Source organism: Nothoprocta perdicaria, unplaced genomic scaffold, assembly GCF_003342845.1.
Source record: "Nothoprocta perdicaria isolate Ctin4 unplaced genomic scaffold, notPer1 scaffold_182, whole genome shotgun sequence".
In the NCBI taxonomy this organism is placed as follows: Eukaryota; Metazoa; Chordata; class Aves; order Tinamiformes; family Tinamidae; genus Nothoprocta; species Nothoprocta perdicaria.
The window spans coordinates 536,847-553,321 of NW_020455005.1; the positions used below are offsets into that span (position 1 = coordinate 536,847).

At 45.5% G+C, this 16,475-nt stretch overlaps 1 protein-coding gene across 1 annotated transcript in view; it reads left to right on the forward strand.

Annotated features, from left to right (window-relative positions):
* The first annotated feature begins 1,983 nt into the window (after positions 1-1,983).
* The window catches only part of PDSS2 (decaprenyl diphosphate synthase subunit 2), a 99,629-nt gene continuing 85,137 nt past the window's right edge, over positions 1,984-16,475 (forward strand). Inside the window, exon 1 of the mRNA XM_026036641.1 lies at positions 1,984-2,207. Coding sequence (XP_025892426.1) covers positions 1,984-2,207 — 224 coding nt within the window. The remainder of the gene's footprint in view (positions 2,208-16,475) is intronic.

Genomic DNA, 16,475 nt, shown 5'->3' on the forward strand with positions numbered 1-16,475 from the left:
GGAAGGAAGGAAGGAAGGAAGGAAGGAAGGAAGGAAGGAAGGAAGGAAGGAAGGAAGGAAGGAAGGAAGGAAGGAAGGAAGGAAGGAAGGAAGGAAGGAGGTTATGAGAGACTGGAACAAAGAAGTGAGAAGATTAAGGAAAAGCAACTATGACCAGTAGTCAAAAATAGCCCACACTTTTGGGGTGTTAAGCAAAGACAAAGGAAAGAAGGGGCCGGGCTAAGAGTGAGAGACAGAGGGTCTTAAGTATAATCCTCTCAAAACTATGAATGTCCACATTATTCTGTGGTCAAAAAAAATCCAAAACTGTGAAATGCCCTGACAAAATGTGCTTTGTTTCTCCAGTGAGTGTCACTTCTGAAGGATTCCAACCTACGGCGACGATTGGTGAATCCCGAGGAAGCTCTCGGGCTGCGTGTGGCAATCTAGGTTCTCACCCTGCTCTGAACCACTCGGACTTGGTGGAGCTGTACCTCAAGGAACTCTGACAGGGGCAGGGCTGTTCAGCCTCTTAGAAAACAACAAGCGCTTGAAAAGAACGGTGGATTTGGAAAGCGGGAATTCCGCACATCAGGAAACGCTAGGTTTGCTGCCCACAGGACCTTAGTCCTCCTCGCTGGGTTTATCCGCAGAGTTATTCTTTTAAGCAGTCTGCGATTGCACAACCGTGCAAGCTTTCTCACAGGGCGCTTGTTGCACAGAGCGCAGGAGCGCGCCGGGCTCAGGAACCAGCTCCTGGGCTCAGGAACCATCTCCGGGTGCCCGCCAGCACCGCAGGCTGGGCTCAGGAACCGGCTCCTGGGCTAAGGAACTGTCTCCGGGTGCCCACCGGCACCGCGGGCCGGACTCAGGAAATGGGTCCTGGGCTCAGGAACCGTCTCCTGGGCTCGGGAACCGGCTCTGGGCGCCCGCCAGCACCGCGGGCCGGGCTCAGGAAATGGGTCCTGGGCTCAGGAACCGGCTCCTGGGCTCAGGAACCGGCTCTGGGCGCCCGCCGGCACTGCGGACTGGGCTCAGGAAATGGGTCCTGGGCTCGGGAACCGGCTCCAGGCGCCCACCAGCACCGCGGGCCGGGCTCAGGAAACGGCTCCTGGGCTCAGGAATCGGCTCCGGGCACCCGTCAGCACCGCGGGCCAGGCTCCGGAAATGGGTCCTGGGCTCGGGAACCGGCTCCGGGCGCCCACCAGCACTGCGGGCCAGGCTCAGGAAACGGCTCCTGGGCTCGGGAACCGGCTCCGGGTGCCCGCCGGCACCGCGGGCCGGGACCCGTTGGCTGCTCCCGCGCGGCCCTTTGCGCTCCCGTGGGCTCCGCACGGACGCGCCGCGCGGCAGCCTGCCGTGTTCAGAGCACGTTTCTCAGCTGAAGCTCTCTATTTCCCAGCACCTTTTCCCCGGTGGCTGCTGGCTAAAATGGCTCAGTGAATGTTTATTCTCCAGGGACACCCAGCACAGAGAGCAGAGCCATCCCAGCAGGACCAGTAACGGCAGACTGGTCCACCCCTCCCGCCTTGGCCAGGGCTGCGCAGGTGTCACCTGCTCCCAATTGCCTGCCTAAGGGCACGGGCTTGGGCGTCCCTTTGGCACCTCGCTTCAGACCATTGTCGCTAGAGACGGGGTAGCCGGTTTTAACGGGAGGGATAACGCAAGCACAACAGAGGGAACGTCTTAACGGGTGGGATAACGCAAAGGCAACAAAGGGAAACGTTTCAACGGGTGGGATAACGCAAAGGCAACAAAGGGAAACGTTTCAACGGGTGGGATAAGGCAACCGCAACAAAGCGAAACGTTCCCGCCGTTTGTGACGGCAGGAGGTCGCGGCGCGGAGGGGCGGGGGAGCCGCGGCCGCTCCCGCGCTTTACGGCGGGCGCGCTTTGCGGCGCCAAGATGGCTGCCCCCAGGGCACCATGATCCCGCCGCGCCGCCCGCGGGCCCGCTCCCGGAGCCGCTCCCGGTGCAGGTCCCGCTCCCGGAGCCGTTGGGGGGATGTGGGGCGCCGTGGCGCGGCGCGGCGGCGGCTGGCGGGGTCTGGCGGCGGGCCGGCCGCCGCCCGCGGCCTGGAGCCAGGTGGTGTCGGAGGCCGAGAAGATCGTGGGCTACCCCACGTCCTTCATGAGCCTGCGGTGCCTGCTGAGCGACGAGCTGAGCAACATCGCCATGCAGGTGCGCAAGCTGGTGGGCACCAGGCACCCGCTGCTCGACACCGCCCGGTAAGCGCGGCCCCTTCCTCCCCCTCCATCCTCCTCCTCGGCGCGGGCCCGGAGGAGCCTTTATTTTATTTTACTTTACTTTACTTTACTTTACTTTACTTTACTTTACTTTACTTTATTTTACTTTATTTTACTTTATTTTATTTTATTCCTTTTTTTTTTTTTTTTTGGATGGAACTATGTTTGTCCCAACTGGACATCAAATGAGGTTACTAAAGCTGGGCTCTATGGTTCTGTCAAAAACAGTGTTTTCTTCCAACAGGTGTGAAGCAGACTCCCGCACTTGTTCGCGACAAATGCTCTGCTTTCCTCCGAAAGGATAAAACGTGCAACTGTGCAGTGCTTTTTTTCAGTGCTGCAATAACAGTGCAGTGTTTGAAAATAAGGTTGCTTTTTTGAGCTCCGTGTAAATCTAGTAGCCTTGATCTGGGTGGAAAAAAAAAAAAAAAGAGATAACTTCAAAACGTTAAATTTATTTAAGTGGTTTTTGTTTCTTTGTTTGTTTTTTAGAAGTAGGGATTTAGATGTTGGTTTCTTTTTCTGGAAGAAACAAGTCAACTTGTTAACAAAAGTGGGAAATAGTTGACCAGAAAATGCTTAGTGGAGAGCTTTTTTGTTGGGCGGAATTATGGCAGCTTTAGAAAAGTTTTTTTTAAAAAAAAATGTACCTGCCTTTGAGTCCTTTTTGACGCCTGTGTGGATGTAGTCATTATGTTATAGATGAGGCAAGACAATTTCTCATCTACATTTTATTAAAGTAAGCTGGATACAAAGGGTGACAGCGCTGGGGCGGCCTGGAGGTAATCATTCTCAGGCCCCAACCAAGTCCCCAAAGTCCTGGTATTTATATTGAATCCAGGTCCCGCCTTTGGTGTTTTTTCCGAAGGTTCCGTTGAGTCTGCGCTGTGTGTTGTTGATGWTGCTMRGTCGGAATGTGCTTGYRCCGGCTGTTTCTAGGTGGTCGTTATCTGCCTTCTGATGGTCGTTTTGGAGGAAGGCAGATAAGCCTTCCTCAGTGCCCTCTGTTTCATCCCATTGTATGCAAAATAGTTGGCTATCTYTTGGTCCCTRTCTAGGYACATAATCKCTTGGTMTCGCAMACTTGTTTCTMTGCAAGCAAAGMCTATTCATGGTTGGTTAACATCTCGTGGATCATTAACAAGATGTGGTTACTTCAACAAAATCCTTTGATAGCCTTAGTGAACAAACGTGTTTATTACAACTAGGGAACCCAAGCGTGACATCTTTGGGCTTGTGAGCTCCTGTCACCGTTGTACAAGGCTTTGGTGCTTGTTTTAAACCACATGTTAAAGGTTTAGGATTTGGTGGATAACTTGTGAATTTTAGGAGATGGATGGGGGCCTGGCACAGAGCTATGGCATTAAGTCTCTGGGCTGCCTTTATTTACTGGATAAAAGCTGAATCCTGTGCCTTTGCTTCTTATGTTCATACTTGGCTTTGCTGGTACTTCCGAAACCTTTGCTGCAAATGCGCTTCAATGGCCTTGCCTTTTTTACTATGCAAAGAATTCACTTTCTGCTGACAAGATTCAGTAAACCCATGGCAATGCATAAGTTGTGCCTGAAACTTGTTATATGACTGTAAACGTGATTTATCGTTAGTTGTGGGTCAGATCTGTGTCCTGAGTTAACCTAGCTGCTTAGGAAACAATTTTAATTTTTCAATACTGGATACAGAGATTTAAAATATATATTTTTGCCCATGCTTGTTAACTAACATAGATTGCCTCTTTGGGGTTCAAGCAAAGGATGTAAAGCAGGGGTTTCTAAAATATCCTTTTGGTAATTTCCTTGAAAATATCTCAAGTGATTGGTAGATTGGTCAACTCTAGTCTTTCAGCCTGTGAGTGCACATGTATTAAATACTCAGACACTCGGTGCTATTTTTTCCTTCTTTCAAGGAACACTAAAATTGAACTGGGAACAGAATTGTGATCTGACCACTGCTGGATCTGTCTGTTTGTACTCCTGTGAGTCTCTGTGTGATTCTTCAGAGCTTTCATTTGCTCTTCTCCAAAACAGGGTGTTTTCAGCACATGCTCATAGCAAACATTTGCATTTTTTCCTCCTCTCTTCAGGCTCCATTGGCCTAAAGGAAATTTCTTCAACAAATGAGCCTATTGCCTTCTTTCCAATTTGGAAGAAGATAAAGCTTCTCTCTCCTGTTTTCCTCTCCTCTCTAGACTAATAGTTATTCTTTATAACATAGGAAAGAATTGATTATTGGCCCACCAGTCTCCTTTCTCAACTACATACCGTGAATAACGTTTTCTTCATTATTTAATATCCCTTGAGAAGGGTATAGCTTAGTGCAGGTCATAAACACTAAATGTTATGGTCAATGCATCACTTTTATAATGCCACTAAAAACAAAAAAAGGGAATACTTCATATGTGTAAAATTATTATGGGATACCATTTAGTTCTAGTCATTTTATCATTAGCATATAGGGAGAATTATTGTATTTTCAGACTGTCAGAATTGTTTGTTGGCAATACATTCTTAAATAGGCAGAGATGCAGTTTTCCTGGATTATGACAGAAATAAAAAGCCTCACAGAGCAGAGAGGTTGTTCTGTTGCCGCCAGCTGCACGGAGCCCTTTGGCCATGTTAGGCTCTCAACACAGAGTGGGGTGTTGAAAATTGAATGCTTTTTGGTTAACGGTTTGAATGGAATAAAAATAGGAAAAAATAGAAAAAGAGAAAATTAGCAAGGTCAAATTGCCTCAGAATTAACCATCTAAACTCTGGAATGACACGTTCTTTCAGATTATTTTCATTGGGAAAACACACCTTCCCCTCTCCCCAACCAGCTGTATCCATATTTCTGGCCAGCAATCTTCCATTATATTGAACTTTTTTTTTTTTTTCCTCCTCCAGTCTGCTGTGTGTTTAAATAAATGTTGGTTAGCTTGGAGCTAACAGAGGATGAGGTGACCCAGCAGGAATTCTGCATTTTTCATCATCACCACCCAGCTCATTTGGCGTCTATAATTATGCAGGTGTGCAAAGAAAGCCGTATTGGGGGACTTATTTTTTTTTCCTGTTTTTTGTTTGTTTGTTTGCTTTTTGTTTTGTTTTTCCTAACTTCACATTTCTTATGTAGATGGAAGAAAGATACTTTTTTTAAAAAAATCATCAGATTATTGTTACTTGGGCTGTACAAAAGCTAATGGTAAACTAGAAAACAGCTGTGGGGGGCCAGGGGAACTTCTACAAGGGATTAGTTATGTAACATACTTATTTTGCATAAGTTTATAAATATTATATTAGTCTGATCCAGACACTCCATTGTACCTGGTTAGCCTTCGAATAGAGTATTGAGCAAGATGGTGGCTTCAGGATTTAAAGATACTTGTTCAGGCAAAGGGGCACCAGGAATTTGTATCGGATCAATCCCAATTGCGCGTCCCACCTGTCACTGATGCTCAAGGAAAAGCACAAAATGCCTCATTTGTACTGAAGAATGCTGCCGTCTGCAGGGTGCTAAGTTCTCGTGTGCGAAGCTGCAGCTATTTATTGTATTATTGTGTTGTCTTAATAAATATCTGGAAATCCCAAAGATAATTTGCCCTTCTTATGATGCCCTTGGATTCCTGACCTTTCAGTCTTCCTGCTAGTTTGGACCAGCCGAGTTTGGGAGCAGAGACCTTGTAGCTTGGGACGTGGCCGCGCGAGCTGCTCCCTCCCTGTGCCCCAGGAACTGCAAAGGCCACGTGTATTTCTGTATTAACAAGACGCTGCCCTTAAAGCTGCCCTTTTTCTAGTACTAACAACTGCTGTGGTCCTCTGAGTAGCTCTCTAGCAACTTGTTTTAAATGCTAACTTATTTTCTGGGCTAGCAGAATGAAGATGTCCATTTACTTCAGGGTGGCTAATGAGGTAACTTCCCTGGAAATAGCCGGCAGCTGGATCCTGCTAGTGACAAGCCAAGTGTCTGGTCAGTTTATAGGTACTGCCTGTAGCCTTCTCACAGGCAATAAAACTGATTTTAATCTTTTATGCTTTACTGAATTGCTGAATCTGTAAGTGACCTTGGAGACATGCAGTCAATTCCCTGCTGCTGGATCAGAAGTGAAAGCAAGTTTGTATTCACTATTTTTTGTTTTGCAAACTGTTGTAAGACTTTCTGGAAATATCCCTGTAGCGTGAAGATACATGTAGTGTTAGCTGTGAGAGAACCCTTGTGCAGTTTCTTGTGTTTGCTGTTGAATTTCCTGGAAGCACCATCCACCAAGGCTAACGTGCAGGATTCCTGTACAGAAAGTCTTAATCACTGCCAAAACACAGGAAAAATCCTTCTTGTTGTATTTGGTAGTAATTGCAAAGTTTGTGTGTGTGTGTGTATCTTTCAGCCTGTTTTGATAGGCTTTGAGTATTGACTTAACCTTCGTTATTTCATGTGTCTTGTACCGCTGGGGGCTGTTCCTGTATTGACTGTCAAAAGAATAATTCTTCAACACAAACAAAGCTGTTTTTCACTATTTTGTCTGAGTAGACAAAACAAGAGACAAAATTCTCTTTCATGGAGAAGTTAATCTTGGCTGGTAGAAGATAACAAAGAAGGGAGACCGTTTTGAGATTTGTACAGAACAAACTTTCAGTCTGTGCATCTGGATTCTTCTCTGTTCTTCCTCCGTGGCCTTCTCGGTGCTCTTCAGTTAACCCTCTTCAGTTAAAGCGCTGTGAAGTAGAGTTAGGGGCAAGAGGGACTCAATTGCACGGTGCGGTGGATCGAGGGCTGGCTGGATGGCAGAGCTCAGAGGGTGGTGATAAATGGGGCCGAGTCCAGTTGGAGGCCTGTGGCCAGTGGTGTCCCCCAGGGGTCAGTGCTGGGCCCAGTGCTGTTCAACTTGTTCATCAGTGACCTGGACGAGGGCACGGAATGCACCCTGAGCAAGTTTGCGGATGACACCAAGCTGGGTGGAGTGGCCGACACTCCGGAGGGCTGTGCTGCCATCCAGAGGGACCTGGACAGGCTGGAGAGTTGGGCAGAGAGGAACCTCATGAGGTTCAATAAGGACAAGTGCAGGGTCCTGCACCTGGGGAGGAATAACCCCAGGCACCAGTACGGATTAGGGGTCAACCTGCTGGAAAGCAGCTCCATGGAGAGGGAGCTGGGAGTCCTGGTTGACACTAAGTCAACCATGAGTGAGCAGTGTGCCCTCGTGGCCAAGAAGGCCAATGGGATCCTGGTCTGCATCAGGAGGAGTGTTGCCAGCAGGTCAAGGGAGGTGATTCTGCCCCTCTACTCAGCTCTGGTGAGGCCTCACCTGGAGTGTTGGGGGCAGTTCTGGGCACCCCAGTATAGGAGGGACGTGGAGCTTCTGGAGAGGGTCCAGAGAAGGGCAACCAGGATGATTAAGGGAAAGGAACATCTCTCGTATGAAGAGAGGCTGAGTGAGCTGGGCCTGTTTTCTCTGGAGAAGAGAAGGCTCAGAGGGGATATGATTAATATGTATAAGTTCAGGAAGGGAGAATGCAGGGAGGAAGGGGACAGGCTGTTCTCACTGGTGGCCAGCGATAGGACGAGGGGTAATGGCCACAAACTGAAGCATAAGAAGTTCCGTCTCCAGGTGAGGAGGAACTTCTTTACTGTGAGGGTGACAGAGCAGTGGAACAGGCTGCCCAGGGAGGTTGTGGAGTCTCCTACTCTGGAGGTCTTCAAAACCCGCCTGGATGCCACCCTGTGCCACATGCTGTAGGTGTGCCTGCTTGAGCAGGAAGGTTGGACTAGATGATCTCTAGAGGTCCCTTCCAACCTTAAATATTCTGTGAATCTGTGAATTTCTGTATGTCATGTTCACCCCTTGTGCTGTGGTAAGATGGAATGGGATGAATAGATGTGCACTGTTTTGTTCTTTCTCTCACATTCCATTATTTATTTTTCATGTAGTAGTAAAGTCTTATACAAACATACAAATCTTTTACTAATGTTTTTATTAGTTTTCTCCAATAGCAACACGAAATTCTTACAACTCGAGAGTATGAGTGTGTTTTCTGCAGTCTTTGGAAAAGCTGTCAGTAAACTCATGTGTGCTCATCCCTGAGGTTCACAGTTCACATCTGGGGTGCCTAGAGCACAAAAATTTAGGGCACAAAAATAACAGAAATATTTTTATTTGGATAAACCCTTAAATATCCACTGAGACTGGTGATGAGAATCTTGTTTGTGAAGGTCAAGTACCTTATCCAGTTGTATGTGTGTATACATACATACTCATGCAATATGAATGACTAGGTAGGCTTTGAATTTAAATTCTCTTGCATCTGAATAACTATTTTTATTTTTTTCCTCCTTGCTGTGATTCTCACTTGCATGCTATGTTGAATCCATGTTTCTGTGCTTATAGGGAATGTGTTGCTTCAGTGCAGGGCTGTCTTGGTAAGTGAGATGTATTCAGCAGCTGATGATGCTGTTTGGGATATTCTAGTAGAATTACTACAAGGAAAACTGATGTGCTGTCCTGATGCTGACCATGTCTCAATTATATTTTTAGTAGAGAATATGGGTTTCCATGAGTGCCTGCCTTGTGCTGATTTGTTAGTGAATCATGTCTTGCAAGTCCAATTTCAACAGAATTTCATGTTCGACTCGTTCTGACATAGAAAACCTTGGGATTTCTTGGGCTTGGGTCTTGTGTGTGTGAGAGAGAAACAGCGTATGATGAACAGATCCAAGTGGAAATCTGTTTTGGAAACATTGTATAAGTAATAATCAGTTTTCGGCTGCAGTTCTAACTTTCGTAAAATTAGAAAGGAAAAAAACGGTGTGGACTGGCTGATGTTGTGAACTCCGCTGTAGCTTACTCATTTTTACTTTATGCATGCAGACGCTTGAGCATGCTTTTGGAATAAAGGTAATTATTTAGGTTAACATCTGTTCTTGCCTGCTTTCACGTGCAATTGATTTGTAACGCCTGTGAATATTGACTAACAGGTTTAATGTACCATTGAATGGCTGCTGTGGCAGGGTTTGCTCCGAGCGGGAAGAGAGTGCTGGGGAAGTGGAGATAGCCTCAAAGAAGAGGAGAAGCTCTTGGAAGAGGAAAGCGTTGCCTTTATGGAGCAGCAGGAGCTTACGGAGCAGCAGGAAGGAGAGCTGCTCTTGGAGGCAGAGCTCGTGCTTGGAGCGCAACGTCGCTCTGCACTCAGGGAATGTTCCTGTTGCGTTCCCGCTCGCCCGTTGAGCCTGGAGAAGGGAACGATGGTTGGGAGGAAGGGTTGGTGGTTTGAGCGCGTGCTCCCCTTGCACATCCCATGCGGCGGATCTCCCGCTTCCGGAGGCACCTGCCCTGCCCGGAGGCCCTGGCCACAGGTCCCGGGGACCACTTTTGGGAGCTCTACCCTCCACAGTAATTTATATCTTCTTAAATAGATTTATGAGGTTCATAAAAAAGGACATATATAAGCCAGAGAGTTGGATGTTTCTGCCCTTATATTATTGCTTTCTCCTAGAGGTGGCAGGCTACTGTCTTAAATTATTAATATCTTTTCTTTACCCCACTTCTGAGTGTCTTAGTTTCCCTCAGGGTAGGCAGACTGTCTACAGCGCTTGCCCTGAAGGAACTGCTGCTAGAGACAAACCTGACAGACTTTAAAGGAACACCATGAATTTAAAAAATCAGGTCTATTTCAAAAATTAAAAGCTGTAGGAAATTCCTTGCTGTCCTTGAATTGTCCCCGTCAATTCTTCTGGCACTGACAATTACTTTAGCTTATTTTTTTTTCTCCTGTTTTCCTGCTGTGTGAAAGGTTCATTTAAGGAAAGAAAAAGTGCTCATAAAGGAAAACCAGTGACACTCATTATACATGAGCTTTTATCAAAAACATGCTGCAAATTAACTAGATTTTCCTTACAAAGATAGACAGGACTTAAATTTGTGTCGATACCTGACTTGACTGAGAGACTCTGGGACCTGTTTGGGCTACGGGAAGCCCTTCAGGTGAGCTGTAGTTGTCTTGGCTCTAATCAAGCAACGAGACTTTACACTTAACGTTTCTCATTTCTTTTCCATTGAAGTTACTTTTAAAATTATTATTCATTTAATAGCTTTCTTGCTCCTGCACTTCCTTTAATCAAAATAGTTGATTCATCTCCATGGGTCCCTTTCCGTGTTGGAGGGTGGAGTGGGGAAAAGAGAAGGGCCCAGAGGTAGTGAATGCAGTGTTTACTATCAAATTTCTTTCTACCAAGGAACAACTTAGTCCATTCTCTGTTTTACTTTTGTATCTAGAGAATACCCAGGAATTTAGATTCAGCTTTATTTTCATAATTTGAGGAAAAAAAAAACTGCCAAACAACCATTACAGCTTCCTAACTCCTTTCAGAAAAACACTGTTTTTAAAGGAGCTTTCTCCAAGATCAAGTAGCAAATATTTTCTTTATTTGTTCATTGATCATTTCCATAAATAGTTTGATAGCTGCCAGTAAATATACCCAACTTTCATCCATAGATTTTGAATTCTTTTAAAAATAATACTTGGCCTGAACTTCCTGTTAAACACAACCTATTACCTGCTAGGTGAACGGCGTGAGGGAAAACCTTGGGATCGCAAGCGAGCGTCTTCTCTTACACATTTTTAAAATGATCACGATAGAGCCCCTGGTCGTGCTTGCCAGTGCTGTGTCAGTTTTCTGCAGTGAAACGTGGTGTGTATGTGTGTGTGTGTGTGTGTGTGTGTGTGTGTGTGTGTGTGTGGTGGATTCCTGTGGAGCTTTCAGGTCCCACGCAGCGTCCGTGTTTTCACGGTGGAGCCACGCGCTGCACAGCAGCCGCGGCCCTGCTGGGCTCACGGGCAAGCTGAAATCCCACGGGGCAGAGACCAGGTCATGGGGACAGAGGTGACTATAGAGCCTGTGTGCTCCGTGTTTCATCGTCCCCGGAGAGATTTTGACACTTTCTGGTTCTGTGCAAGCTTAGGTGGGGAGTCAGCGGCAGGTTCAGACACAAGTCATGTTCCACCTGGTAGCAAGAGCAGAATCACAGGATGGTTGAGGTTGGCAGGGACCTCCAGAGATCATCCAGTCCAGCCCTCTGCTCCAGCAGGGACACCCGGAGCATGGGGCACATGGTGTGAAAAGATCCTTTTCAGGAAAAGGCTCTGAGGAATCAGGAAGCTGCAAATACCTTTAAGGTAGTGGTGGGGGAAGCCCTTGTTCCAGTATGTCTTTATTAAAGGAAAGGAACATTTTAAAGGAGTTTCTACTATAGGAATTTACAGTGTATTTTATGTGTCTTTTGTCCATAATACAAAGTTCATAAAACTGAAACAAATAGTCTTGCCAGTAGGAAATGCATCCGTATAATGGCCATAATGTGTGTCATAGCAACCAAGCTTTGAAACAGGTGAATTCCACAATAATGTTATAAAACTGACATCAGGGGAGAAAGAGATATTGTATGTTATGTTATAGCAACAGAAACATATATTTATCTTCTGTGAATCACAAGGCATTGTATTGCTGCCCGTGGATCTATTTATTTAATTATTTATTGGACAGAGATTATGACTTAACAGAAAATACCTTCTGGGGAGGAGCAGGGAGGAGAAAACTGTCTTTGTTTTGACCCTGAGAGAGCTGCGGGTCTGCAGGGCTTCCTTCTTTTGATCTTTCCATCCACCTCGAACTGAATATTCTGCTCCTCGTTTGCTCACCTGCTCCAGGAGGTCGTTGAATCCTTTTGCCAGGGCTTCCCAGAGAAGGGGACTCTGACCATGGCCACAGTCAATGAAGCAGGCGCCCACCCTGGGCGTCCTGTGAGCTGACGTGAAGGGGCCAGAAAGCTCAGGGTGCTGCCGAGAGGGAGAAATGCTGTCTCCTGAATGGGAAGTAATTCTGTGTGAGATCACACGTAATCTAAAATTTAAATGCTCACCAGCTACTGTCGCTGAAGCTTATGGAACGTTTTTCAATCTGTTTTCCCCAAGGCATCTGAAAACAAAAGTTTCTGTGTTGTTTTATAGACTAGTGTCTTTTTGTTTTACCGAGTTGTAAACAGTCTGTGTTGAGTCTGGAAACAGAAGATACAAGATTTTCTTCTGTGTGTAATTATAAGGAAAGCTAGAACACGATATATTTTTCCAATACATGGGAGAAAATTGGAGACGTTTCTTAGTGCTTTAAAGCTGTATGGAGTGACTGGTGCCCCTCCACAGAGGGTACTGCAAACGTGCGACCTGTGATGGCCAGAGCAACTTGTTGAAAGGATGGAGCTGCACATTTAAAAAGCAAATGGAAACTTGCACCTCAGCACTTCCCAAGGTGAGCATGCTGCTAATTTTCTTAGTTTCGTCTTCCAAAAGTGTCATCTTTCAGTACAGCAGGTAATCACATTACTTTCAACCTCTGCAGTGGTTATTAAAAGAGAATTTTGATATAAACTGCAAAAATATATCCCAAAAAGAAAACCTTTCCTATACTGAGGGCTAAATAAACTGGTTTTCCACTTTTAACTTTATTTTTATTATTGAGATCTGAAGGAAAGAAACTTGCAGGCTGGTTGTAGTAAGAGGAGGAGTTATTTATTAATCTATTTTATTTCCATAGCTGCTATAACTTCAGATTTCAAAGTGGAGTTTTGCATTAGATGACTCAGAATGCTCATCAAAATAACTTTAAATTCTCTCCGCCCCGTGAATAATAATCTTTTTTTTTGGGAGATCTAGGTCATTTTAATTAATTGCTTGGGTCCTAAGTCTTTAAATTTAAACTTAGGTTACAGGTGAGTTCAGCTCTTCACCGAGTTGCTTTTTACCGGCTCTGGGGCCGGCATTTGAGGTACTAACCTGGGCAGTTAGTTGGTATTGCCAGAAACATCTTCTCCTGAATTCTGTGCAAGATTAAGACCCATTGATACAAATTACTTTAGAAAGTTGTTGAAGATGGCAGAAATTCAGTGTAAAACTAAATGAGGTGCTGATATCCACATGTATGAGATTCTTGTGAAACGTGGACAAAATATGGGGTGGGGTGGGATTTGTGTTAATGTCATATCCTCATTTCAGCATGTGTTTCCCTAAAATGTTTCCCGTACTTCTTTAATTACAAACAATTACAAGATGGTAACTTTAACAGTTACTTATGACTGTAGGAACTGTATTTATGGTTGTTTTCCTGTTCTTGAGTATGATTACTCGTTGAAGATACGACAAATTTGGGTCATACTTGGCATACATTTAAACCAAGCCTGAGACTGATCTGTGAGAAAGAGGCAGTGACAAATCTAAACTATGATTTTTTTTCCCTTGTGTGGATATTGCAGCCAATTTATTCTGTAGCGTGTTAAGTTATGATAAAAGATGCGTTCATAAAATGAAGTGCTTTGTCACACAATCACAAGGTGGCTGAGGTTGGCAGGGAACTCTAGAGATCATCCAATCCAACCCCTGCTCCAGCAGGGACACCCAGAGCATGGGGCACAGGGCGGCATCCAGGCGGGTTGGGAAGATCTCCAGAGAAGGAGACTCCACAGCCTCCCTGGGCAGCCTGTGCCAGGGCTCTGGCACCCTCACAGGGAAGAAGTTCCTCCTCACCTGGAGATGGAGCTGCCTGTGTTTCAACTTGCACCCATTGGCCCTTGTCCTGTCACTGGCCACCACTGAGAAGAGCTTGGCCCCTTCCTCCCTACGTTCCCCCTTCATGAACTTATACATGTTAATGAGATCCCCTCTCAGGCTTCTCCAGAAACTCAGTCTGTCCTCATGCAAGAGATATTCCATTCATCCTTAAACTTGTCTTTTTAAGTCAGCTTTCATCTTTATACCTTTGTGTTGATTATTTCAAAAGTGATCTCAGATGCTTGCTGAACAGCAAAATCGAGAAAACACTCTCTTTACAGTAGCTTCTAGGAGAGACTTCACCAAAACAGTCACTTTAAGTTTTTCCTTTTCAGATGCATTTTTTTTCTCTTTCCCTTAGTCTCTGGTTAGGCTTCCTGAGGGTCTTCCAGAATGCCGTATTTCCACACCCTGCAGCCTGTGGTGGCCGAGGACGGGCCTGTTTTGTGGCTAGTGCTGCGTGTGCTGCTGGCGGCGGCTGCTCTCTGTGCTCTGTTCCTCTCTGCTTTCCATGTTCCGCAGCCCATGGAAGGCCGCTAGCCTGTAGCCTAAGGCAGCCTGCTCTGGGTTCCTCATTCCGCCTCGGTGACTGTCAGCAAATCTCATTATTCCTACGTGGATTCCGGCAGCTTTTCCTGGTGCCGTACGTGGCGCTCAGCCCGTGGGAGCAGCTCGCCCACCTCCTGCTCCGTGCACCCGTGTGAGCTCCTGCTGCTCGGAGCCAGCGCCGCCGTCCCGGCAGAAACAGGCTCAAAAAGACAGCCCAAGGTGAGGGAGCGAGGCCTTGGTTTTTCCTACAGATGGTGTGGGATCACTTTGGTGCCTGCAAGCTTGGTATACAGTACTACTATTTAAATACACTAGGAGTTTGGGGTGCCAAATAGCTAAATCTGTGTTTACAGAAAACGTTGCAATTCGTAATGCCAAATAAATGGAAACTTTTTCTTGGCATGCTGTGATATTTAAGAGTCTTTCTTCTGGTGGTTATTTCATATGTAAAGGCGGCTACTGCCAGCCTGATTGATTTTATTTTTTTTGCTTTGTGACAAGTAGTCCTGATAGATTTATTTTTTTTTATTTTTTATTTTTTATTTTTTTTTTTGGACAGAGGCAGAAGTAATCTCCAGGTAACAGTATTCTGTGCTATTTTAAGGCTGTCTGCCCTAGTGGTGGGTTTTAAAGCACAAAATAATGATGACAGACCATGCAGAGGTCTTGCTCGCCTGGGGCTAGTGGTGTGAATGCTCTGGATGCAGACTGCTGCTTGCTGATTAAAGTGTTGAGAAGGAGTTGGATTTCCTTGCATTTTTTCTTTAATGATTGTCTTTTTTTATTAGTTTTTAATTAATTTGCAGAATTAACAGCTGAAGCATGGTAAGAGAAGAAATAAAAGGGCTTCTGGAAGAAGAGCTTTGAAGCTCATTTTTGTTTAATAAATAATGATAATAAAGTAATACAGTTGATCGCTTGATAATGGAAAAAAGGAAAAGGGGGAAAAAAGATGCCAGGCAGTTTGGGTGAAATGTGGCAATCCAGGAGCAAGGTAGTTTTACAGGCAAAGGTTGTGGATCCTGATGGATTCCCCGCGAGTGGGGAAGAGGAGCGTGACCAATGGATCCTTAGAGGAATGGCTAATGAGGGAAGAGGATGAAGAAGGTGACAAATCCACAGCTTTCCAGAAGGAAAAGTCAAAGTAGACACATGATGATACGTGTTTCGGGTGAAAGAGGCGGCAGGAGGAGCATGAGTGTGCTGAAGTCTGCTCACGGGGAGCTTGTCTTTTAAGAAAAAACAAGAATAATTTCTTACTAATAAGCAAAGAACCGTGTATACCCTTTTCATTACTGTAGATTGAAAACAATAGAGTAAACAATAGAGCAATATAGTTTACTGGACAAGCAGCTCCTTATTTGGCCTCTTTCGTTATGGACCGCAGGTCACAAACTGCTGATCTACTCGGAAGGCCATTTGGGATGGAAGTCCTTATTCCAAAGGGAAAATTATTCCCTTGCTGTGAATGCCTACACTGTACCGTTTGGCAGCCTTCTGCAGGCTTGGAGTGTATGAACTGGAAATACTTATTAGTGTTTTTATATTGGTCGTCTGAGAACATTTGATACTTAAAAGAGTATGATGTGACTTTTGTGCACGATATGGAATAACAACTATATGGGGAACCTTTTCTATTTAAGGTTTAGGCACAGGGCAGAAGTGCTGCTGATGTCTGAGCAGGCAAGTGGCAAAGCCTGAGCTTAGTGTGAGTAGATTCAGGCTCTGAGGGACAGGAAGCTCTTTCCCAGTCTGTTGAGGTGAGGAGCAACTTCTTTACTGTTAGGGTGACAGAGCAGTGGAACAGGCTGCCCAGGGAGGTTGTGGAGTCTCCTACTCTGGAGGTCTTCAAAACCCGCCTGGATGCCACCCTGTGCCACATGCTCTAGGTGTGCCTGCTTGAGCAGGAAGGTTGGACTAGATGATCTGTAGAGGTCCCTTCCAACCTTAAATATTCTGAAATATTCTGAGCCTTAGAAATATGGAAAGTGCTGACTTTCTCTTGCATAGTGAAGGAACTTTAATTTTATCTTTTATTGAGGGACTTAATTCATCTGAGATCTTGTATTGACTGTTTTAACAGCTCTTGCTGCTTTGAATCTGTAGGATAGACACTGGGGTCTCTTGTGGATGGCCT